We start from the raw sequence: 25,921 nt of genomic DNA, 5'->3' as shown, positions 1-25,921 counted from the left end.
CCTGCCCGATCTGGCCCTGCATAATATGATCAGGGCATCATAATTAGACCCTGCGCTAGATGATTTCATCAAGCGTGTAATATGACCATGACTCCATAATTAGTCCCTATTCTAGAGGATTTCATCAAGCGTGTAATATGACCAGGACTCCATAATTAGTCCCTATTCTAGAGGATTTCATCAAGCGTGTAATATGACCAGGACTCCATAATTAGTCCCTATTCTAGAGGATTTCGTCAAACGTTAAATGTGATCAGAGCTCCATAATTAGTCCCTATTCTAGAGGATTTCATCAAGCTGATAATACGACCAGGACTCCATAATTAGTCCCTATTCTAGAGGAATTCATCAAACTTATAATATGACCAGGAATCCATAATTAGTCCTTACACTAGAGGATTGCATTAAGCTTATAATATGACAGAACTCCATAATTAGTCCCTATACTGGAGGATTTCATCCAGGAAAACGAGTTTATGCTTCAGCCGATTGAAAGATCACTCCAAACGAAAAAAGATTTGTCACATTACACTCAAACAACAAAGACAAACATTTATACAGACATAGAGACGGGTGAACGGATGGTCAGAGGGACTAATACACCTATACCTTGTCAGACAGTCAGACGGTAAAAAAGATACACTTTCCAACGCCCCACGATCCACACACTGAGAGAGAGAGAGTGAGAGAGAGAGAGAGAGAGAAGATTATAACACACGGTATAAATTTCAGGTCGCCAAGTACAAACATATAGGTTATCTATGTAGCTGCAAGTAGGACAAGAAAGACACCGTCCACATACAGTTCGCCAAGGCCGGACAAAAGCGGTTTTGCATATGTGAACCAGGTAAAGTATAGCATGGTCTTTGCGTCTACATTTAACAGGAAGGACACCCCTTGCCCAACCACACACAAACCTTTGGGGATGCACCCCAAGATACGATAATGCCGGTAGCAGACTTGGTCTACGGAAACAACGGGAGAAACAATCGCACAATGTAGGCGGAAACTATGTTAAAGCAGAATGGCGGATGACTCATCACAAGCACGGAAATACCAACAAAACCTTTTTGAAATCGTTTTAAATCCTATGGCACATATTTCCATAAACAACCGTAAAAAATATTTACTTTTGCTTCTAATCTGTGTATGACGTGTATATTTTGATGTAAAAGTAAAACATCTCCAATGTTAACATGCCTAATCGTAATAAGACGGGCAGTCTATTTCATGCCATTATCACCCATGTATAATGCATTACATTGAAAAAGATCACATTTCTGGTAAATATGAGACAGAAAAATGTGTACAGTATATGTTTCCTTCCCAATAGCCCAACATCTGTTCAGGGTCCTTATTTCTCCCTCGCATAACCCAAATATAATTCGCTTGAGCAGATAGGCAGATTCCACTTCCAAGATAGAAGGTTTCTCTCAACCAAATCAAACAATGAAACATCCAGGTAGATGGATCCTGTTTTTGTTAAGAAGGGGTGGGGGTGGGTCGGCAGTACTGTTTGCTTTTGTTGTTGTAGGGTTTAACGCCATTTTTCAGCACACGATAGTCTATACTTGGCGGACATTATTAATGGTGGAGGAAGAACTCGGGGGAAAACCCCTAAAAGAACCACCGACCCACGAGAAGCTACGGGCAAGCTTTCTCACATACCCACATTAGCCGAATCCGAGACTCGAACAACAGTGGTTGTAATGGGCCATAATGATATGTAGTACACCACATGTCTTGCATCCCAGACGATCTACATTGACACGTATCGATACCGACGAGTCCAATTAGGAAGTACACAATGACATTTGCACATTTCGCCCGCAAACTGTACATCGTTGTCATGTTGCTTTATTCCTTCCGGTAATTTACAACGCTTATACACGAGTAGTCTTCTGCCACAAAAAAAAAAAGAGTAGTATGAATGTGTCAGACAAGAGTCAAGATATTATTCTAGTATTTATATTATTAGGTATATCTAGGAAGTAGTTTCAGGAGAATCCATTTCATAATGTAATAAATAAATGTTTGTTTCCATTCTGTTTCTTAGCCAAAGATACATCTTGATAAAATAATTGATTCCCGAATATCTGAAAACATTGGATATTCATTTAAAATCAGACATATATACCTTGGAAGTAAACAAAAAATGTGTAATCATATTTTCATTTCATATATTTCTTATTTATATAGATATCAAATATGTTTATTTTAAAGTAAAATGTTAGCCAAAATTAAACAGAGACAACGGAATCAAACTTCTCTTTTAATCTTACGTATCCTGTATAGGTTTAATCCCAGGTATCATGGATAGGTTTAATCCCAGATATCCTGGATAGGGTTTAATCCCAGATATCCTGGATAGGGTTTAATCCCAGGTATCATGGATAGGTTTAATCCCAGATATCCTTTAAAGAGTTTAAGCCCAGGTATCAAGGATAGGCTTGATTCAGATATCTTGGCTAAGGTTTAATCCCATATATCCTGTATAAGGTTTAATCCCAGATATCCTGGATAGGGTTTTCTAGGGCTTTGACAAGCAAATATAATCAAGCAAGGATCAACGTGTTTCAAACTCAGTTCGGTCTGCAGTAGAGTCGATCTATATATGTGATTTGATTGCCATATATCGAAAAGTCAGCCTTGAATTTGAACTGGATTGCCATATATCAAAAAGTCAGCTATGAATTTGAATTGCATTGACATTTGTGGACAATCCAGCTGTAAATTTGAATTTGATTGACATATGTCGCCAAGTCAGCTATGAATTTGTATTTGATTGACATTGGTGGACAAGTCAGCTATAAGTTTGAGTTTATTTGACATGTCGACAAGTCAGCCATACATTCGAATTTGATTGACATGTAGACAAGTCAGGTATGCATTTGAATTGGATTTGCATATATAGACAAGTCAGCTATATATTTGAATTTAATTGACATATGTCCACAAGGCAGCTATGAATTTGAATTTGATTGACAATTTGTGGACAAGTTAGCTAAAAAAATTTATTTTGATTGACATTTGTCGACAAGTCAGCTATACATTTGAATTGGATTGACATATGTGGACAAGTCAGGTATGAATTTGAATTTGTTTGACATATATGGTCAGGTATGAATTTGAATTTGTTTGACATATTTGGGCAAGTCAGGTATGAATTTGAATTTGTTTGACATATTTGGATAAGTCAGGTATGAATTTGGATTTGTTTGACATATGTGGACAAATCAGTTATGAATTTGAATTTGTTTGACATATGTGGACAAGTCAGGTATAAATTTGAATTTGTTTGACATGTCAGGTATGAATTTGAACTTGTTTGACATATGTGGACAAGTAAGGTATGACTTTGAATTTGTTTGACATATGTCGACAAGTCTGAGACCATTAACACTGAGCGGAGTCCAGTTAATAATTCTCCAAGGAGGAAACGGCAGGTCACCGGATGTCTTCTTGACTGTTTTGTTTAAGCGAAGAAGAATAGTAATTTATTCATTCAATTTTAATGTAATCAATTTAATAAAATCGGAAACATGAGAAGGAAAAATAAATACATTTACTAACTGTATGGGCAGTACATTTCACGAATGTATTATTGTTTGAATGACCTTTATTTTTGTTTCATAAACACTATGAAATTCCTAAAGCATGTTGTTTTATTTGTTTTCGACCAAAATCATATTACCTCCATTAAACATTATTATTAGACTTGCACAAAGTAGTATCTTAAAACATAGACATGGCATGCTTCCAATCACTTTCAAATAATGGAAAATACTTTGCAAAATTATACATCTGGGTAAATAAAAACGGGTGAAATCAGAGAAAACCTGTCTTAGTCGGACAGACGAGAAAGAAAAAAAATGTAGACTCATACTCGTAAACGCAATTTGTGTAAGGTCAGTGTGACTCGTGCAACTGTACACAACCTACCCATAACTAACTCGAGATAAACTGAAGTTATCATGAGACAGTAACTATCAGAATAATTAATTTAGCTTAGTACACCTGAAAACTGGCAATCGGAGTAAATAATTTAGCATAATACATGAAGAAACCGACAATCGGAAGAAATAAATTAGCATGGTATATAAGGAAACTGACAATTAGAAGAAATAATTAGCATTGTACATGAGGAAATTGACAATTAGAAGAAATAATTTAGCATGGTACATGTGGAAACTGACAGAAGAAATAATTTAGCATGGTACACGAGAAATTAACAATCAGAAGAATGAATTTAGCATGGTACATGAGAAACTGACAATCAGAAGAATAAATTTAGCATGGTACATGAGAAACTGACAATCAGAAGAAAGAATTTAGCATGGTACATGAGAAACTGACAATCAGAAATAAGAATTTAGCTTGGTACATGAGAAACTGACAATCAGAAGAAAGAATTTAGCATGGTACACGAGAAACTGACAATCAGAAGAAAGAATTTAGCATGGTACATGAGAAACTGACAATCAGAAATAAGAATTTAGCATGGTACATGAGAAACTGACAATCAGAAGAAATAATTTAGCATGGTACATGACAAAACTGACAATCTGAAGAAAGAATTTAGCATGGTACATGACAAAACTGACAATCTGAAGAAAGAATTTAGCATGGTACATGAGAAACTGACAATCAGAAGAAGTTGCAATTGCTGATCCATCTTTTTTAAAGACACATTTTGCAGCCATAAAGACCATTTTGAAATATGCCGGTTTCGATATACGGCTTCTTTTTCTCCGCAATTCATATTTTTATATATTTTTTTCTTTGATCAATTCACAGAACAAAAATGAGTGGCTACGCGAGCTACGACGATGCTCTTGACCCTAAATACGGAAATCCATTTGAGGTGCCGATTGTCTTAGCAACAGAAGAGAGCCTGAAGGGATATGGTAAAATTGTCACCGACTTCGATCAAGAGCAGGTGGAGATAACTCCGTGGCCTGTCAGTGGGTGGCGTAAGCTCTGTCCAAATACGGGCACAGGTGGAGGAATCGTAAGTGGAGACTTCATCTATTCCTGGGAAGGCGATCAATGCAAAGCTATCAACAAAGCGGTAGGCGGAGATTACGTAACGGGACGCCTTCCCAGCAACGTCTCACCACAACAACGAACGTACGTGCTGGTGCGTGAGGCTAATTATCACCCGGATGGAGGTCAAGTTTTCTTTCCTATCAATGGTGATGCCTTCGTAGCTCTTCTTGCTCTGCCTAGTGACGATATCAAGCAAGAAGACTTTGTAGCTTTCTATTTTGATGGAAGTTTCGGAGTTCAGATTCATGCAAACATTTGGCATCAGCCTGTATATCCTATTGCAGATCATGCAGTTTTCAAAGGAAAACAAGGTGCTGTCCATGCATGCGTAGCCGTAGACACTGTTGAAGAATTCGGACGTTATCTTTTAGTGCCCTTGATAAAACCTCAGTGACTATTAATTTTTAATTTGAAAAATTGTATCGAAGCTAATAAATTCAGTCATCTAAATGCTTGCATGACGTTTCCAATATATTTCACATATTTACATTTCAAGACAAATCTCACGATTATTAAGAAAATTAGAAAGTTTACAATTATCATTGTAATGAAAAGAGAACATTTCCTTCCAGTTTAGTTGAAAACAGCTATGTAAAACACAGTCTCGCATTCATTGATTAAAACGAACAGTTTTACAATCTAAAAAAAGTCAGAATTTAGTGAGTAGCCTTATTTGTGTGTGTGTATATATATATATATATATATATATATATATATATATATATATATATATATATATATATATATATATGTGTGTGTGTGTGTGTGTGTGTGTGTGTGTGCGAGAGAGAGAGAGAGAGGCAACAACGTAAAAATATCAGTACGCTTAAGATTTAATGGGGAAATTCTGTAAAGAAACATTGTCGGTCACGTGACTATTTCAAACTTATGCTGCTGCTGACCGATATTGAGAACAACGTAAATTCTGAAGTTCACCACACACACACACACACACACACACACACACACACACACATATATATATATATATATATATATATATATATATATATATATATATATATATATATATATATATATATATATATAATTATTTAGGCCTCAGGCCCATTCTGCAATATAATTCACAACTTATATACCGTAATTCAAGCATCAGGCCCATACTACAGTATAGTTTACAACGTATATATTCCTTTGAAGCGCTATCAACAATGCAATTTGTACGAATTGCCCAACATCTTGCTTCTTTGGAAAGCATCGCATTTTCTGCTGACAGAGACAATTGATCTTGAACCATTACTGAAACGCATTCATTCATCATTCGTGGCAGATACTGAGGATGGGGATCAGCGTCCTTTGCGTTGTGTAAATATTGCACTAAAATGTTTGGATAAACATCCGTCAAGAAGACGTTTACACATTCTTCAAGTTGATATTGCATGAAAAGCAACAAAACAAAAGAAAACTAAAAAAAATATAAAAAATTTAATAAATAAATAAATATTCGATTTTTAAGATAAATCGTAAGGCAATCACTAATAAGACGTGATGTTTTAAACACTGAGATGTGCCTTTCCCATCGAGAAAGCAGGCCTGGACCTTTCGCGGGTAGCGAAGTTGCGACCTTTGAATTACCAGTCCGACCGTCTATCAAATGTGAAACTTCGCTTTCCAGTAATGAGATTTGGTCAGAGATGATGCGTTCTGGTCAACAATACTGAGTGAATGACTAGTCAGGTTTGATCTTGGTTTGCATGGATGGTGGTTAGAAAAGAAGCAAGGGAGTAAGTTAGTACGACTTCATGATGGCCATTAAGACTGCGTCTTGGACAGTAAGGATGTGTGTTGGATACAGTGTTTAATTCCCATCTATCCTCATATTAGCCCACATGTTAATCCTATGAACATTTCTAACACTTTTCCGCTTTACTCCTTATCAAATAAAACATGAAACCTATGGATGGGCCCCAAAGTGATCCAATTAGTTTATTTCCTCTCAGGACCCCTAGTGATCCCTAGAGGCACAAAAATGAGCCCCACTCCCAATAACTACTGGCGGGTTTAGTACCAAGGGGAACAATACAAAAAAAAGACATACGCCTCACCTGTCCTCACCTGTTGGAGATAAAAAGAACAAGCAACATTTCATTAAACAGGAAAATCACTGTCTTTATGGTTATCTTATCAGCACGCATAGGATGTTGCATTTATCCTTACCAAATATCCCTGTCGACAAATTCTTTTGGCAGAGGAAATCGAGCTTTCTATTCCGCAAAATTCTTTTGCAGTTCTAATGTAAAAACCTAATTAAATACGAAAACAACGTTATAAAGTACACCATCATTGCAAGAAATTAGGCTATTGGAACAGGTACCGGAATTAACATTAGACCACACGTCAGCGTACCAAGTTAACATTAGCCCACATGTAAACGTATGGTAAATCCTATGTTAAATTTGTCAATAGGTTTAATATGGAAATGTTATTACAAAGTGTTGATGGGAACAAATACGGATGGTCATGTTTAAATTGCTTGGAGAAAAAAGATTGAGAAGAAATGGGGCTTGGTAATGTTGCATTTTGTTTCTTACAACAATCCAATACACCACGTTACAATCGAACACATGCCCTAAAAACCCAGCACACAACTTTGCGACCCACTAGACACTACCACAAACCGGCAACTTACTTTTAAATTACAATCCAAACACAAATCCTTGTTATCCAGTAATAATTTCTTATTACAATCCGGTTATACACCTTTACAATCCAGTTACACACTTATACACCTTTACAATCCAGTTACACACCTTTACAATCCAGCACCAGCATTATGATTACTTCCCACTCACACACACACACATAAACTCCAAAGAAAAAATTTGGAGTGTTCATACGTATCTCTCACACAAGCGCACACCAGCATACTATAACAAACAAGAGTAGGAATTATTTGTAGACACAATGATATATCTTCTCACGTATACTAACACACGTAAGACAGAAGGGGTAATAGGGGATTTAAGTTATTTTTCTTCAATAATAAGATTTCATACTGGATTATTATGTACGATTTATTAAACATTAATAGCCAATATATTTCTGAAACCAATTTTAATGTATCCTTCATCCCTTCAATATAATCCAATCAATAAGTGGATGAATATGGCGAGTGTGTGAAGGTAGGCTGTAAGTACATATGTATAGAGGAAGATTTCGTAAATTGAAAGAATGTATGTGGCAAGCAATGTAATGGTTGTATTTTCACATTCATGGTAAAAATGATTGGCATGCAATTTTCTTTACATTAACTTAAAAGACTGACACAGCTTTATTGAGAAAAAACCTTTTAATCAATACGATCCCATAGGCGAATAAATTATGAACAACTTCATAACCTTAAATGCTTGAATTTAGGAAAATATCAACTTCTTTGCAATTTATTTTTACTGATGACATAAATCCATGTTTCCAAACCTAAACTATAGAAGCACAAATGCTCCTATAGAATATCCTACAGTTTGACTCATGCCGCTAAGTCCAAAACTTGTCGAGTGATCGTGATGTCGTTTTCTTCTCTTGTCCAATTTATTCGTGTACGAGCTTTTATGTTTTTTTTTTTGTTCAAGCAAGACGGCATATTCAGTTTAAAGTCATAATTTCCTCTTAGTATATTGCAGGTTTTCTTTAAAGGTCTGCTTAATTCAACTCAGATCGATACCAATCAATCCCAATAAATTCCCGCGTAATAAAAACTATATAACACCACTGCGAGAAAGAAAAAAAAATTCTCCAATTTCCGAAGCAATAAGTTTTCAAGGACCAAAAAATACTGTCACCCATAGCAAATACTTTCTTTTCTTCGAAATTGCTTTTCAACGCAAGTGTCAATTTGGATGAAAATAATGTTTGTCGACATCGTTATCCTCCGAATAAAACTATCGTTGGTGTTTGAAGTTATCATCTACATTTTCAAATTTATTGTAGTCATTTAAAAGTTGTGGCTGGCAGATGTTTACAGTAATTAACGAGATGATCAATATTGTGTTTGTCATTTCCTGAACTAATTTCGAAAGTGAAGGTTGTACGTGTTCCCAATAGATTGGATAAATAAAGCTCATAAAATCCAAATTTATAATTAAAGGTGACACTCTTTGCAGGAGACAGTCATCCAAATATGCAGAGAGCATAAGCAATGAACAGGTTGTTATGAAGAATTTATGGAGAGCTTTAGTTACGAAATAGGGAATGCAGAGCTTTGTGTAGATAGTTACCGAAAAGGATGTATGAACACATCCATCTTATGAATAGACACGTTCTCTTTCATACGAACATAGTGACTAATCATTATTATTAGTTTACATAATATGATTTCTGGCATATGAGTTCTATCTACAGTCAGACACTATGTAATACAAAATGACTGAATATATTAATGTAAGACGGTGACGTCAGAGCCTGCACAATTTAAATTCCATCACAATGAAGCCGAGAGCCTAACGGAGCTTTCTCATTCAGCAGTTTGATTCATCGATAAGGCTACACAGACCTATAGGATATGAACAAATTAATGACGTAAATACTTTAATGCATATAAATAGACGTATGTTAAATGTATTATATCGAGGAAGTAAATCATTGGAACATAGCTTTATACACTGTTGTGTACGAACTTCTTTAGCCCATTTTCATGCCTAACAGCTGCAGCAAAGTCTAACACTTGTGCAGCAATCACGTCCCAATCTGGACTGATCTCGATGTCGTTCTCTTTTCTTGTCCAGGTTGCTCTTGTGTGAGTTTTTATTTTTCTCAAGCAAGAGGGAGGAGGCTGTTGTTTCAATACCGTATTTTCCACTAAGTATATTGTAGGTTTTCTTTCAAGATCTGCTTGATTCAGTTCAAATCGACACCACTTACTCTCAATAAAATCTATCGTAACTAAAAAGATTATAACATCACTCTGCGAAATAGCATATTCGATTTCTGAACAAATTGTATTTCCCGGCCTAAAAATGTTTTCTCCTAGAACCAGAACTTCTTTGTCTCCGAAATATTTTTTTAATGCAGACTCAAGCGTCGGAAAGAAGTAATTTTTGGCAACATCATTGTCATCTGAACAAAATGACAGGAAAGCAGGATACCTTTTGTCCTTGAGTTCGACCATTTCGTTTTCAAATTTCGCGTAGTCATTGACATAATTTCTTCTCAGCTTGCCCAGTCTTGTTTTCCTGCGTATATACAGTGTAAGCAATACAAAGCACGGAATCATCAAACATCCTATTATAATAGGCACAATAATAACTGGCAGATTCCTTTGAAGATTACAATAATTGACCAAGTTATGAATACTGTCTTTGTCTGGTTCCTGGATGTACAAACCGGGTCCACATTTATACTTAGATCTCCCTTCAAAATGTATTTTTGACTCAGTGATCCATTTCAAGAATGAGACGTGTTCACAAGAACAGTCGAACTTGTTTCCTTGGAGATTGATAACAAGGGCAACATGATCTCGTTGAAGGGGTGAAGTGTTGGTAGATGTTTCACTTAAGCCGTAGTAATAGATAATAGAGGAAGTATTGTTCGATATAGAAATATCGAACCTCTTCGAGTTAATTGTGTCAAGATCATGTATAACTTCGGAACTTATTAGTGTAAGACCATTTTCACTTAGATCTAGTGCTCTCAAGTTGTGCAGATCTCTAATTTCAACGTCAAAATGCACAATTATATTTCCTCGAAGGTTTAGATCTTTTAGGTTTGGGAGAAAAGCAAATAATTTTCTTGGCAAAAAGCGTAAAATATTCCATGACACATCAAGAATTTCAAGAGCTTCATTTTTGGAAAAAATATTTTCAAACTCGGGACAATACTGCATAGTGGCCAAATTGTTATGTTCTAGACGTAATTCGCTCATCTTCGGGAAGGACCGAAAGAAATTCGGTGAAATATATTCCAAAGCATTCCTCGAGACAATTAAAGTTTTTAAATGTGAAATGTCTAAGCTTGTACTAAAATTTAGCCGTCTAAGGTTTAAGTTACTGATATCAACAAATTCTAAGACAGACCCACAAGAAGCGCTACTATAGCCATTCGGGATTCGTAAAAATAATTGAATGTCGATGTCATTGGCATACAAATATCTTAAGGACCTCAGAAATATAAAACACATCTTATGCAAACCAAAAACGACATCGGGACGTAAATTGAGCACATTTAACAATGGCAGAGTTGAATGGGAAATATCTAATTCTCGTAAATTTGGAAACCATTGATGGTTGGGATCACGTGATATCCATTGCAATGAATTTCGTGATATATTCAGGACTTGAATAGATGAGTAATTAAAACTACTATCGAACATGGCTAAGTTTGTCTCACTAACGTTCAGAATTTCAAGAGGTTTCGTTCTGATTGACTCAGTAAACTCAGTTCCAAGAACTATTGGGTCCTCTGTTCGACGCTGAATTCGAGTTAAGTCCAAAGATCGTAAATTCGGCATAGCGTAATGAAGCGCAGTACTAACGTATTCGAAATGTAGAAATGGATTGTCACTCAGATCTAACGTTTCGACGTCTGGGGTCTGTAGGAACACGCCAGATTCTAAAGATCCGATGAAAAGATGCATCCTAAGAACCTTCAAATTAGCCAAACCATGCAGAGAATTGTTTGATACGTACGAATCTTTCGCAGAGCTATCATTTAATGTCATTTCGTGGACAGCGTGCCAAGACGGGTCAAGAAATGCCGCTCGGTCCAAAATAACTGGCGCTGCTACCTGCTGCAATTCCACAATACTAGTATTTATGGGTAGGACAAAGGGAAACAATGAGCTATAATTTTCTGGATCGACTCCATCAAAGTTACATTTAACACTCGTCATCAAGTTTCCACTTTCTCTAAAGCATGAACACAAAACGGGGCATTTTACTCGATCGCCCGTACAAAACATTATGCATGTCCATAAAATAATACACATTGAAGTTCTAACGTTACTCATCTCCAAGAAAATATGTAAAGCTTTATGAGATATGATTCAAAACAGCTTATTTGGAAAGATTCCTTCTGTTTAAATCGATTATTCCCTTGTTGGAAATAGGCTGCCTATGAACATGTTTATGCGGCCAAAACTTATCTTATATTTGCTGATGTCAATTTGGTGGAAATTCACATATCAGTACTTTGCTGATGTCCATTTGGTGGAAATTCACATATCAGTACTTTGGTCTGAGTAATATAACTTCCATGCAGACAATTTCAACTCAAAGTCTATGAAGTTGGTGATTATTAGAAATATTTTAGGTATCTGTTAGAGTTTCGTCTTTTGGACTAAAATCTAGACCCAATTCCAAAATCAAATTCTGTTTAACTTTTTTCAATTTTGTCCTAAATGCCCGTTCTGTTCATCGATATGGTTTCAATTAATCACGTTGCTCATGATCACAGAAAAATGATCTATCACCTGGCGATCTGTACACCTGTAAAGAAAAAAGGAATGAAATCGGTAATGCATTATATAAGTGTCCTTTGTCTTTGTTCGCACATTAATTATAAATATGCTATATTAAGTACCTAATATCACATATTACTGCTTAGATTCAATAGCATTTAAGTTCCTCAATAAATATTATATGAATACATCAATACCTCCCTTCCTACCTGCTACCTACCTACCTACCTACATACATGTTCCAAAACTTACTAATGGACTTACAATAACTCATTTGAAGTTGACGGTTTGTATGTCTTCTAAATGCTGAGGGTAATTCTACATTTAGAGAAATTCATAAATCAAATTTGTGTTTTACAAGTATGATATGATTGTGTATGTGTGAGATGTGTGTCTATAAAAGTATGATACGTGTGTGTGAGATGTGTGTCTCTATACAGTATGATACGTACGTGTGAGGTGTGTCTCTATAAAGTACGACACGTGTGTGTGAGGTGTGTATATATAATACAATATAATATATGTGTGTGAGATGTGCGTACATAAAGCATGATACGTGTATATCATATGTGTGTCTGTAAAGTATTATATGTGTGTGAGATGTGTATCCATAAAGTATGTGTGTGTTAAATGTGTTTCTAAAATGTACGATACGCATGTGAGATGTTGTTGTTGTTCTAGGGTTTAACGCCATTTTTCAGCACAAGATAGGGCTATACATGACGGCCAGTATAACTGGTGGAGGAAGAACCCTGGAAAACCCAGGGAAGAACCACCGACCCAGGAGCAGCTACTGACAGGCTTTCCCACGTACCCACGCAAGCCGATCCTTGGACTCGAACCCACGCAGACAGAGGTGAGATGGCAGTGATCCGGAACTTGAGCGCTTTAGACCACTCGGCCACTCGGGGCCCTGCGTGTGAGATGTGTGTCTGTAAAACACGAGTAGTATGTGTAAGTTGTATATATATTATGATGTGCGTGTGTGAGATGATGTATGAAGTGTAAAATGTCAGGACGTGATCAAACGAAGTATATATATATATATATATATATATATATATATATATATATATATATATATATATATATATATATATAGATATATATATATATATAAGTAGAACATCTATATACGATATTAAAGTGTGAGGAACTGCAATAAGATCTGTGTACGATATTAACGTAATATGATGTAATAAGATCTGTATACGACATTAAAAATTGTGTTGATGTAATAATATCTGTAAACGATATTAAAGAGTGATGATGTAATAAGATCTGTATACGATATTATAGAGTGATGATGTAATAAGATATGTATTCTATATTATAGAGTGGTGATGTAATAAGATATGTATACTATATTAAAGAGTGATGATGTAATAAGATATTTATACGATATTAGAGAGTGATGATATAATAATATCTGTATACGATATTAAAGAGTGATGATGTAATACAATCTTTATACGATCTTATAGAGTGATGATGCAATAAGATATGTATACTATATTAAAGAGTGATGATGCAATAAGTTATGTATACTATATTAAAGAGTGATAATGTAATAAGAACTGTAAACGATATTAAAGAGTGATGATGCAATAAGATATGTATACTATATTAAAGAGTGATGATGCAATAAGATCTGTATACGATATTAGAGAGTGATGATATAATAATATCTGTATACGATATTAAAGAGTGATGATGTAATACAATCTTTATACGATCTTATAGAGTGATGATGCAATAAGATATGTATACTATATTAAAGAGTGATGATGCAATAAGTTATGTATACTATATTAAAGAGTGATAATGTAATAAGAACTGTAAACGATATTAAAGAGTGATGATGCAATAAGATATGTATACTATATTAAAGAGTGATGATGCAATAAGATCTGTATACGATATTAAAGAGTGATGATGTAATAATATCTGTATACGATATTAAAGAGGGATGATGTAATAAGATATGTATACGATATTAAAGAGTGATGACGCAATAAGATCTGTATACGATATTAAAGAGTGATGATGTAATAAGATATGTACACGATATTATAGAGTGATGATGCAATAAGATATGTATACTATATTAAAGTGTGATGATGTAATAAGATATGCATACGATGTTAAAGAGTGATGACGCAATAAGATCTGTATACGATATTAAAGAGTGATGATGTAATAAGATATGTATACGATATTATAGAGTGGTGATGTAATAAGATATGTATACTATATTAAAGAGTGATGATGTAATAAGATATGTATACGATATTATAGAGTGATGATGCAATAAGATATGTATACTATATTAAAGTGTGGTGATGTAATAAGATATGTATACTATATTAAAGAGTGATGACGCAATAAGATCTCTATACGATATTAAAGAATGATGTAATAATAATGATGTAATAAGATATGTATGCGATATTATAAAGTGATAATGTAATAAGATCTGTATACGATATTAAAGAGTGATGATGTAATAAGATCTGTATACGATATTAAAGAGTGATGATGCAATAAGATCTGTATACGATATTATAGAGTGATGATGCAATAAGATATGTATACTATATTATAGAGTGATGATGCAATAATATATGCATACTGTATTATAAGAGGAAAGCCCTCCTGGCATACAAGGCTGCACCTAGCCCCAGAAAACTACAAGCCCTCAGGATTGCAAGGAACAACGCCCTGAAGACCGCCCGCCGCTGTGCCAACACCTACTGGCTGAACCTTTGCAACATTATACAGACAGCTGCTGACACCGGGGATACAAGAGGAATGTATGAGGGTATCAAAAAGGCGACAGGCCCCCCCCCCTCCCAGCTTCAAGACCGCCCCCCTCAAGTCCAAGACGGGCGAAGTCATCACAGACCAGGGAAAATAACTGCAGCGATGGGTTGAGCACTATCTCGAGCTATATCCAACCCAAAACAATGTCACTGGAGCTGCCCTGGACGCCATTCCAGACCTGCCTGTCATGGAGGAGCTAGACACACAGCCCACCCTGGAAGAGCTTGGAAAAGCCATCGATTGCCTTGCCTGTCGGAAGGCTCCTGGAAGCGACGGCATTCCGCCTGAATTCCACAAGAGCGGAAAACCAGCACTGATCCAGCCCCTGCACACACTCCTCTGCCTTTGCTGGGAACAGGGATACATCCCACAGGACATGCGTGACGTCAACATCGCCACTTTGTACAAAAACAAAGGAGACCGTAGAGACTGCAACAACTGTCGGGGCATTTCCCTCCTCAGCATTGTCGGAAAGGCTTTCGCCCGTGTTGCCTTGGCGCGCTTGCAGATCCTAGCCTCCCGCGTCTACCCAGAGTCCCAGTGTGGATTTTGAGCCGGCAGGTCAACTGTAGACATGATCTTCTCACTACGTCAGCTGCAGGAGAAGTGTCGCGAGCAGCAGATGCCCCTCTACATTGCCTTCATAGACCTGACGAAGGCGTTTGACCTGGTTAGTCGGAGTGGACTCTTCAGACTCCTGCAGAAGATCGGCTGCCCCCTACGTCTGCTTGCTGTCATTATGTCGTTCCACGAGAACATGCACAGCACAGTGTGCTTCAATGGCGCAACATCGGAAGCATGCCCAGTCATCAGCGGAGTCAAAAAAGGCTGTGTCCTTGCACCAACGCTCTTTGCCATCTTCTTCTTCATGCTTCTCCAGTACGCATTCAAGGACTGCAGCGAGGGAGTGTACATCCATACCAGGGCTGACGGCAAGCTGTTCAACATCGCCTGTCTCCGTGCTAAGACTAAAGTCACAGAGGTACTCATCCGTGAATTGCTCTTTGCCGACGATGCAGCCTTGACATCACACACAGAAGATGGACTTCAGCAGCTGGTATGCCGCCTCTCCCATGCATGTAAGGAATTTGGACTGACCATCAGTTTGAAGAAAACGATTGTCATGGCACAGGACACAGACTCCCCTCCCCCTGCACCATCAATGGGTACAATGTGGAAGTTGTCGAGAACTTCACATACCTCGGGTCTAACATCTCCAGCTCACTCTCCATTCTGAGGTGAGCGGCAGGATTGCCAAGGCAGCAGCAGCGATGGCCAGACTTAACCAGAGGGTCTGGAACAACCCCAACCTCACCAAAAAGACCAAACTGCGTGTCTACCAAGCCTGCGTGCTCAGCTCACTTCTCTACAGCAGCGAAACATGGACCACCTATGCAAGACACGAGAGGAAACTCAACAGCTTCCACCTGAGATGTCTGCGGCGCATTCTGCACATCCAGTGGCAGGACAAATTACCCAACACATAGGTTCTAGAACGCGCCAACATAAACAGCATGTTCTCCATTCTCAGCGAGAGGCGCCTTCGCTGGCTTGGATATGTCAAGAGAATGGACCCAGGTCGCATTCCCAAGGACCTGTTATATGGGGAGTTAGCAGAAGGTGCACGACCAACAAGACGACCACATCTGCGCTACAAAGATGTTTGCAAGAAGGATATGAAGACGGCAAACATCAATATCTACGACTGGGAGAGCTGTGCAAACAACCGTTCCAGCTGGCGTCTAGCTGTCAGGCAGGGAGTTCAAAACGCAGAGGAAGAGAGAAGAATTAAACAAGCTGAAAAGAGAGCTAGAAAGAAGGATAAGCAAAAGCGTACTTTGGAGCTACGCCATCGTCTCCCGTAGACGGACGGATGCCAAGAACTATATTATAGAGTGATGATGCATTAAGATCTGTATACAATATTATAGAGTGATGATGTAATAAGATCTGTGTACGATATTAAAGAGTGATGAGTAATAATATCTGTAAACGATATTAAAGAGTCATGATGTAATAAGATCTGCATACGATATTAAAGAGTGATGATGCAATACAATCTGTGTACGATATTAAAAAGTGATGATGTAATAAGATCTGTATACGATATTAAAGAGTGAGTATGCAATAAGGATAGAATGGGTGAAGTAATGTCACTACTGGAGTGCAAACTGTGAGGATACAAAGGGAGAGTCGGTGTCCCTGCTTACGATGTTACTCTCGGTATGTCTTTCATTTATTTTGTTTGGCATTTCTAACTACATAAACTTATTATTACAATACGGTAACATAATGCGAGTAAACCAAGGCGTTTTTCAAGGCGTTGGTTCCTTTGAAACTATGACGTTTATAATGTGATGAACTGTATTTATGTATGGATTGATTAATGTAACAATTTGTTAGGGTAATTAGTTTTGTTGTTGATTTGTTTGTGTATTTAACCGTTTCGTATGTGCCCACGATTCTCAAGTTTAAGATAAATCTTAAAATAACGAGTGAATTCAAAACTGAAGAAAGTGAATATAAGAATACATTATGTCTTACTCTAGTTTCCATGGTTGATAGGGTCAATATTTTTAATGACAAATTTTGTAAACAATTTTATTAGTTTAGCTAAGTAATGCAGAATTTCAGACTATAGCATGGCACACACAGAGTGATATCCATTTCATCAAATACTGTTGAACAGTAATGCACTGCCAACGTAAATACATATGCAAATAATTATATGTACAGTAAATATGTACGATATCAGTTTCCATAGCACCGAATACTGGGCGAGACCTGTACTGTAATAGCGGATTTATAAGTGACACGAATATTGCAGTGCGAAATTAAAGCAGTAACGGAAAAGCATGTACTCTCTCTCTCTCTCTCTCTCTCTCTCTCTCTCTCTCTCTCTCTCTATATATATATATATATATATATATATATATATATATATATATATATATATATCGGGCGTATTTTATGCCTACTTTTTCTTAGCCACTTTGACACACATGATGAACTCAGTGCTGTACAGATACAGCAAATTAATTTCCACACTAGAAACAGAATACAATAATGGCATTAGTGTAGATTCAGTTAGCAGTCATTGTCGTTGATGCTGTTAAGTATTAGTAGACATTTTCCACGCTGGAGTTCTACCAAGCGAAAAGTAGTAATCATTTTTTAAAGTAGTAATTACTGTATTTAAATAATAATCTTTTTTTTTAAAGTAGTAGTCATTCTATTTAAATAGTAGTCTTGTATTAAAGTAGTATTCATTTTATTAAAGTAGTAGTCATTGTATTAAAATAGCAGTCATTGTATTAAAATAGTGAACTTGTATTAAGGTAGTAATCTTGTATTCAAGTAGTAATCGTTTTATTAAAGCAGTAAGTATTGCAATAAAGTAGTAATTAATTGTATTAAAGTAGTAATCTTTGTATTAAAGTATTACAGTAGAAATCTTTATATTAAAGTAGTAATCTTTGTATTAAAGTAGTAATTACTGTATTAAAGTAGTAATTATTGTTTTAAAGTAGTGACTATTGTATTTAAGTAGCAATCTTTGTATTAAAGTATTAAAGTAGCAATCTTTGTTTTAAAGTATTAATCATTGTGTTCAAGTAGTAATCTTTGTATTAATGTAGTATTCATTGTGTTAAAGTAGTAATCTTTGTATTAAAGTAGTAATCATTGTGTTACAGTAGTAATCTTTGTATTAAAGTAGTAATTATTGTATTAAAGTAGTAATCTTTGTATTAAATTAGTAATTATTGTATTAGAATAGTAATCATTGCATTAAAGTAGTAGTCATTGTATTAACGTTGTAGCCATTGTATTAAAGTAGTAATGAGTGTATTAAATTGTATTAAAGTAGTAATGAGTGTATTAAATTGTATTAAAGTAGTAATGAGTGTATTAAATTGTATTAAAGTAGTAATGAGTGTATTAAATTGTATTAAGGTAGTAATGAGTGTATTAAATTGTATTAAAGTAGTAATGAGTGTATTAAATTGTATTAAAGTAGTAATGAGTGTATTAAATTGTATTAAAGTAGTAATGAGTATTAAATTGTATTAAAGTAGTAATGAGTGTATTAAATTGTATTAAAGTAGTAATGAGTGTATTAAATTGTATTAAAGTAGTAATGAGTGTATTAAATTGTATTAAAGTAGTAATGAGTATTAAATTGTATTAAAGTAGTAATGAGTGTATTAAATTGTATTAAAGTAGTAATGAGTGTATTAAATTGTATTAAAGTAGTAATGAGTGTATTAAATTGTATTAAGGTAGTAATGAGTGTATTAAATTGTATTAAAGTAGTAATGAGTGTATACAAATTGTATTAAAGTAGTAATGAGTGTATTAAATTGTATTAAAGTAGTAATGAGTATTAAATTGTATTAAAGTAGTAATGAGTGTATTAAATTGTATTAAAGTAGTAATGAGTGTATTAAATTGTATTGAAGTAGTAATGAGTATTAAATTGTATTAAAGTAGTAATGAGTGTATTAAATTGTATTAAAGTAGTAATGAGTGTATTAAATTGTATTAAGGTAGTAATGAGTGTATTAAATTGTATTAAAGTAGTAATGAGTGTATTAAATTGTATTAAATTAGTAATGAGTGTATTAAATTGTATTAAAGTAGTAATGAGTATTAAATTGTATTAAAGTAGTAATGAGTGTATTAAATTGTATTAAAGTAGTAATGAGTGTATTAAATTGTATTAAAGTAGTAATGAGTGTATTAAATTGTATTAAGGTAGTAATGAGTGTATTAAATTGTATTAAAGTAGTAATGAGTGTATTAAATTGTATTAAAGTAGTAATGAGTGTATTAAATTGTATTAAAGTAGTAATGAGTATTAAATTGTATTAAAGTAGTAATGAGTGTATTAAATTGTATTAAAGTAGTAATGAGTGTATTAAATTGTATTAAAGTAGTAATGAGTGTATTAAATTGTATTAAAGTAGTAATGAGTGTATTAAATTGTATTAAAGTAGTAATGAGTGTATTAAATTGTATTAAGGTAGTAATGAGTGTATTAAATTGTATTAAAGTAGTAATGAGTGTATACAAATTGTATTAAAGTAGTAATGAGTGTATTAAATTGTATTAAAGTAGTAATGAGTATTAAATTGTATTAAAGTAGTAATGAGTGTATTAAATTGTATTAAAGTAGTAATGAGTGTATTAAATTGTATTAAAGTAGTAATGAGTATTAAATTGTATTAAAGTAGTAATGAGTGTATTAAATTGTATTAAGGTAGTAATGAGTGTATTAAATTGTATTAAGGTAGTAATGAGTGTATTAAATTGTATTAAAGTAGTAATGAGTGTATTAAATTGTATTAAGGTAGTAATGAGTGTATTAAATTGTATTAAAGTAGTAATGAGTATTAAATTGTATTAAAGTAGTAATGAGTGTATTAAATTGTATTAAAGTAGTAATGAGTGTATTAAATTGTATTAAAGTAGTAATGAGTATTAAATTGTATTAAAGTAGTAATGAGTGTATTAAATTGTATTAAAGTAGTAATGAGTGTATTAAATTGTATTAAAGTAGTAATGAGTATTAAATTGTATTAAAGTAGTAATGAGTGTATTAAATTGTATTAAAGTAGTAATGAGTGTATTAAATTGTATTAAAGTAGTAATGAGTGTATTAAATTGTATTAAAGTAGTAATGAGTATTAAATTGTATTAAAGTAGTAATGAGTGTATACAAATTGTATTAAAGTAGTAATGAGTGTATTAAATTGTATTAAAGTAGTAATGAGTATTAAATTGTATTAAAGTAGTAATGAGTGTATTAAATTGTATTAAAGTAGTAATGAGTGTATTAAATTGTATTAAAGTAGTAATGAGTGTATTAAATTGTATTAAAGTAGTAATGAGTGTATTAAATTGTATTAAAGTAGTAATGAGTGTATACAAATTGTATTAAAGTAGTAATGAGTGTATTAAATTGTATTAAAGTAGTAATGAGTGTATTAAATTGTATTAAAGTAGTAATGAGTGTATACAAATTGTATTAAAGTAGTAATGAGTATTAAATTGTATTAAAGTAGTAATGAGTATTAAATTGTATTAAAGTAGTAATGAGTGTATTAAATTGTATTAAAGTAGTAATGAGTGTATTAAATTGTATTAAAGTAGTAATGAGTATTAAATTGTATTAAAGTAGTAATGAGTGTATTAAATTGTATTAAGGTAGTAATGAGTGTATTAAATTGTATTAAGGTAGTAATGAGTGTATTAAATTGTATTAAAGTAGTAATGAGTGTATTAAATTGTATTAAGGTAGTAATGAGTGTATTAAATTGTATTAAAGTAGTAATGAGTATTAAATTGTATTAAAGTAGTAATGAGTGTATTAAATTGTATTAAAGTAGTAATGAGTGTATTAAATTGTATTAAAGTAGTAATGAGTATTAAATTGTATTAAAGTAGTAATGAGTGTATTAAATTGTATTAAAGTAGTAATGAGTGTATTAAATTGTATTAAAGTAGTAATGAGTGTATTAAATTGTATTAAAGTAGTAATGAGTATTAAATTGTATTAAAGTAGTAATGAGTGTATACAAATTGTATTAAAGTAGTAATGAGTGTATTAAATTGTATTAAAGTAGTAATGAGTATTAAATTGTATTAAAGTAGTAATGAGTGTATTAAATTGTATTAAAGTAGTAATGAGTGTATTAAATTGTATTAAAGTAGTAATGAGTGTATTAAATTGTATTAAAGTAGTAATGAGTGTATACAAATTGTATTAAAGTAGTAATGAGTGTATTAAATTGTATTAAAGTAGTAATGAGTGTATTAAATTGTATTAAAGTAGTAATGAGTGTATACAAATTGTATTAAAGTAGTAATGAGTATTAAATTGTATTAAAGTAGTAATGAGTATTAAATTGTATTAAGGTAGTAATGAGTGTATTAAATTGTATTAAAGTAGTAATGAGTGTATTAAATTGTATTAAAGTAGTAATGAGTGTATTAAATTGTATTAAAGTAGTAATGAGTGTATTAAATTGTATTAAAGTAGTAATGAGTGTATTAAATTGTATTAAAGTAGTAATGAGTATTAAATTGTATTAAAGTAGTAATGAGTATTAAATTGTATTAAAGTAGTAATGAGTGTATTAAATTGTATTAAAGTAGTAATGAGTGTATTAAATTGTATTAAAGTAGTAATGAGTGTATTAAATTGTATTAAAGTAGTAATGAGTGTATTAAATTGTATTAAAGTAGTAATGCGTGTATTAAATTGTATTAAAGTAGTAATGAGTGTATTAAATTGTATTAAAGTAGTAATGAGTGTATACAAATTGTATTAAAGTAGTAATGAGTATTAAATTGTATTAAAGTAGTAATGAGTGTATTAAATTGTATTAAAGTAGTAATGAGTGTATTAAATTGTATTAAAGTAGTAATGAGTATTAAATTGTATTAAACTAGTAATGAGTGTATTAAATTGTATTAAAGTAGTAATGAGTGTATTAAATTGTATTAAAGTAGTAATGAGTGTATTAAATTGTATTAAAGTAGTAATGAGTATTAAATTGTATTAAAGTAGTAATGAGTATTAAATTGTATTAAAGTAGTAATGAGTGTATTAAATTGTATTAAAGTAGTAATGAGTGTATTAAATTGTATTAAAGTAGTAATGAGTGTATTAAATTGTATTAAAGTAGTAATGAGTGTATACAAATTGTATTAAAGTAGTAATGAGTATTAAATTGTATTAAAGTAGTAATGAGTGTATTAAATTGTATTAAAGTAGTAATGAGTGTATTAAATTGTATTAAAGTAGTAATGAGTGTATTAAATTGTATTAAAGTAGTAATGAGTGTATTAAATTGTATTAAAGTAGTAATGAGTATTAAATTGTATTAAAGTAGTAATGAGTGTATTAAATTGTATTAAAGTAGTAATGAGTGTATTAAATTGTATTAAAGTAGTAATGAGTATTAAATTGTATTAAGGTAGTAATGAGTGTATTAAATTGTATTAAAGTAGTAATGAGTGTATTAAATTGTATTAAAGTAGTAATGAGTGTATTAAATTGTATTAAAGTAGTAATGAGTATTAAATTGTATTAAAGTAGTAATGAGTGTATTAAATTGTATTAAAGTAGTAATGAGTATTAAATTGTATTAAAGTAGTAATGAGTGTATTAAATTGTATTAAAGTAGTAATGAGTGTATTAAATTGTATTAAAGTAGTAATGAGTGTATTAAATTGTATTAAAGTAGTAATGAGTGTATTAAATTGTATTAAAGTAGTAATGAGTGTATTAAATTGTATTAAAGTAGTAATGAGTATTAAATTGTATTAAAGTAGTAATGAGTGTATTAAATTGTATTAAAGTAGTAATGAGTGTATTAAATTGTATTAAAGTAGTAATGAGTATTAAATTGTATTAAGGTAGTAATGAGTGTATTAAATTGTATTAAAGTAGTAATGAGTGTATTAAATTGTATTAAAGTAGTAATGAGTGTATTAAATTGTATTAAAGTAGTAATGAGTATTAAATTGTATTAAAGTAGTAATGAGTGTATTAAATTGTATTAAAGTAGTAATGAGTGTATACAAATTGTATTAAAGTAGTAATGAGTATTAAATTGTATTAAAGTAGTAATGAGTGTATTAAATTGTATTAAAGTAGTAATGAGTGTATACAAATTGTATTAAAGTAGTAATGAGTGTATTAAATTGTATTAAAGTAGTAATGAGTATTAAATTGTATTAAAGTAGTAATGAGTGTATTAAATTGTATTAAAGTAGTAATGAGTGTATTAAATTGTATTAAAGTAGCAATGAGTGTATACAAATTGTATTAAAGTAGTAATGAGTGTATTAAATTGTATTAAAATTGTAATGATTATAGTAAAATCAAAATTAACGGTATATTCTCTTCAAGCATTATTCTTTTGTCCTTTTGCGGCTTAAAATTTTGATGTTGTTACATTAAGACAAAAATAAGACATAGCTTTATGTTTTGCAGCATTTTTTGAATTGTCGTATGCACAATTACAATAATTTTGTATATATACATACATGTACCCGTACCCGAGTACCAATCAATCAATCAATCAATCAATCAAATTTTATCATTCTATCTAAATTGTTTTCGTGCTATTTTACGTTGCTATTTCAGCCAGATTCTGTCACGCGCTCTTCTCGCTCAACAAGAGTACTGAAATGTTCATAATAAATACCTTTGCAGGTAACACCAAATTTAGCAAGCCACAAAATGGCAATAGCAACTATATAATTATATATGTATGCTCAGAGGCCAGCGACCTTTGAAGCAAATACAATATAATCCACTTGACGTCAATGTACTTTAATGTTCTATAGATGTGTTGAAAAAATTGCACACTTACTGCTGACAGCGCTGTTTGGTGATTACTTTAGGCAGGCCATCATTGTCCCTCGGGGATTGATAAATACCATATTCCAACACGTGACCGACACATTAATCTTGTGCTGGATATTTATCTCACGTTCGTCTTAAGGTAAGGCATTTAACTTAATATAGTAACTTGTATTATACATCTAAAGAAAATTAAATCATGGTCGGTAACAAATGAATACTATTTGCACAGCAAGATAAGTGACACATCTGAAAAGACGCAACCAGTATAAAGTCACTTGTATCTTGAATGACAATATTATGAAAAACTCTTCTTTCAAAAGCATACGAGGACGTTCCATCGAAACTAATATTGTTTTAAGCAAAATAAAACAAAGGCAACATATCTTGAACAATGAATACTTCCCTGTTTCACCGAAACAAGAATTTCAGAGCTTCCTCGTACCCAAACACGCTAATGATTCAAAGAAGCAACTATAATATATTTGGCACACTTCCAAGAGAGTCAGCGGGGGTGGCGGACGGAGAGCGGGGAAGGGTGGCAGTATAACACGATAAAATTCACTTATGATTTAAATGTGTATATGCAATACAAGTCATTTATGATTTAAATGTGTATGTACAATTCAAGTTATGATTTAAATGTGTATGTACAATGCAAGTCACTTATGATTTAAATGTGTATGTACAGGTCACGTATGATTTAAATGTGTATGTACAATACAAGTCACTTATGATTTAAATGTGTATGTACAGGTCACGTATGATTTAAATGTGTATGTACAAGTCACTTATGATTTAAATGTGTATGTGCAATACAAGTCACTTATGATTTAAATATGTATGTACAGTACAAGTCACGTATGATTTAAATGTGTATGTACAATACAATTCATTTATGATTTAAATGTGTATGTGCAATACAAGTCACATATGATTTAAATGTGTATGTACAGTACAAGTCACGTATGATTTAAATGTGTATGTACAATGCAAGTCACGTATGATTTAAATGTGTATGTACAATACAATTCATTTATGATTTAAATGTGTATGTGCAATACAAGTTACTTATAATTTAAATGTGTCTGTACAAGTCACTTATGATTTTTATGTGTATGTGCAATACAAGTCACTTATGATTCAAATGCGTATGTACAAGTCGCTTATGATGTAAATGTGTACGTACAAGTCACTTATGATTTAAATGTGTATGTGCAAAACAAGTCACATATGATTTAAATGTGTACGTACAAGTCACT

At 32.8% G+C, this 25,921-nt stretch overlaps 3 protein-coding genes across 5 annotated transcripts in view; 1 reads left to right on the top strand and 2 right to left on the bottom strand.

Annotated features, from left to right (window-relative positions):
* The window catches only part of LOC149783096 (uncharacterized protein C8orf34 homolog), a 77,491-nt gene extending 76,481 nt beyond the window's left edge, over window positions 1-1,010 (bottom strand). The window contains exon 1 of the mRNA XM_089931309.1: window positions 918-1,010. The gene's annotated coding sequence lies outside the window, so the exon portion shown is untranslated. The remainder of the gene's footprint in view (window positions 1-917) is intronic.
* On the top strand, window positions 724-5,505 carry LOC149783095 (uncharacterized). Of its 3 annotated transcripts, none has more exons than XM_089931311.1 (2): window positions 724-847; window positions 4,798-5,505. In XM_089931311.1, the coding sequence occupies exon 2, from the start codon at window positions 4,805-4,807 to the stop codon at window positions 5,441-5,443; it is 639 nt and encodes a 212-aa protein (XP_089787437.1). In that variant the 5' UTR covers window positions 724-847; window positions 4,798-4,804; the 3' UTR covers window positions 5,444-5,505. The 3 variants fall into 3 exon arrangements, with proteins under 3 accessions (XP_089787437.1, XP_089787439.1, XP_089787438.1); XM_089931313.1 differs by lacking the exon at window positions 724-847 and adding an exon at window positions 980-1,115; XM_089931312.1 differs by lacking the exon at window positions 724-847 and adding an exon at window positions 1,329-1,462.
* Window positions 5,506-8,346: 2,841 nt separating this feature from the next.
* On the bottom strand, window positions 8,347-24,911 carry LOC149783094 (toll-like receptor 4). The gene is made up of 2 exons (XM_089933068.1): window positions 24,670-24,911; window positions 8,347-12,488 (listed from the first exon to the last, which is right to left on the bottom strand). Exon 2 carries the CDS (start codon window positions 12,008-12,010, stop codon window positions 9,662-9,664), a length of 2,349 nt encoding a protein of 782 aa, XP_089789194.1. The 5' UTR covers window positions 12,011-12,488; window positions 24,670-24,911; the 3' UTR covers window positions 8,347-9,661.
* Window positions 24,912-25,921: the final 1,010 nt, after the last annotated feature.

Source organism: Sinohyriopsis cumingii, chromosome 14, assembly GCF_028554795.1.
Source record: "Sinohyriopsis cumingii isolate HCF-2022 chromosome 14, ASM2855479v2, whole genome shotgun sequence".
In the NCBI taxonomy this organism is placed as follows: Eukaryota; Metazoa; Mollusca; class Bivalvia; order Unionida; family Unionidae; genus Sinohyriopsis; species Sinohyriopsis cumingii.
Note: the sequence above shows the minus strand (reverse complement) of the source record. Positions and strands in the feature narration are given on the sequence as shown.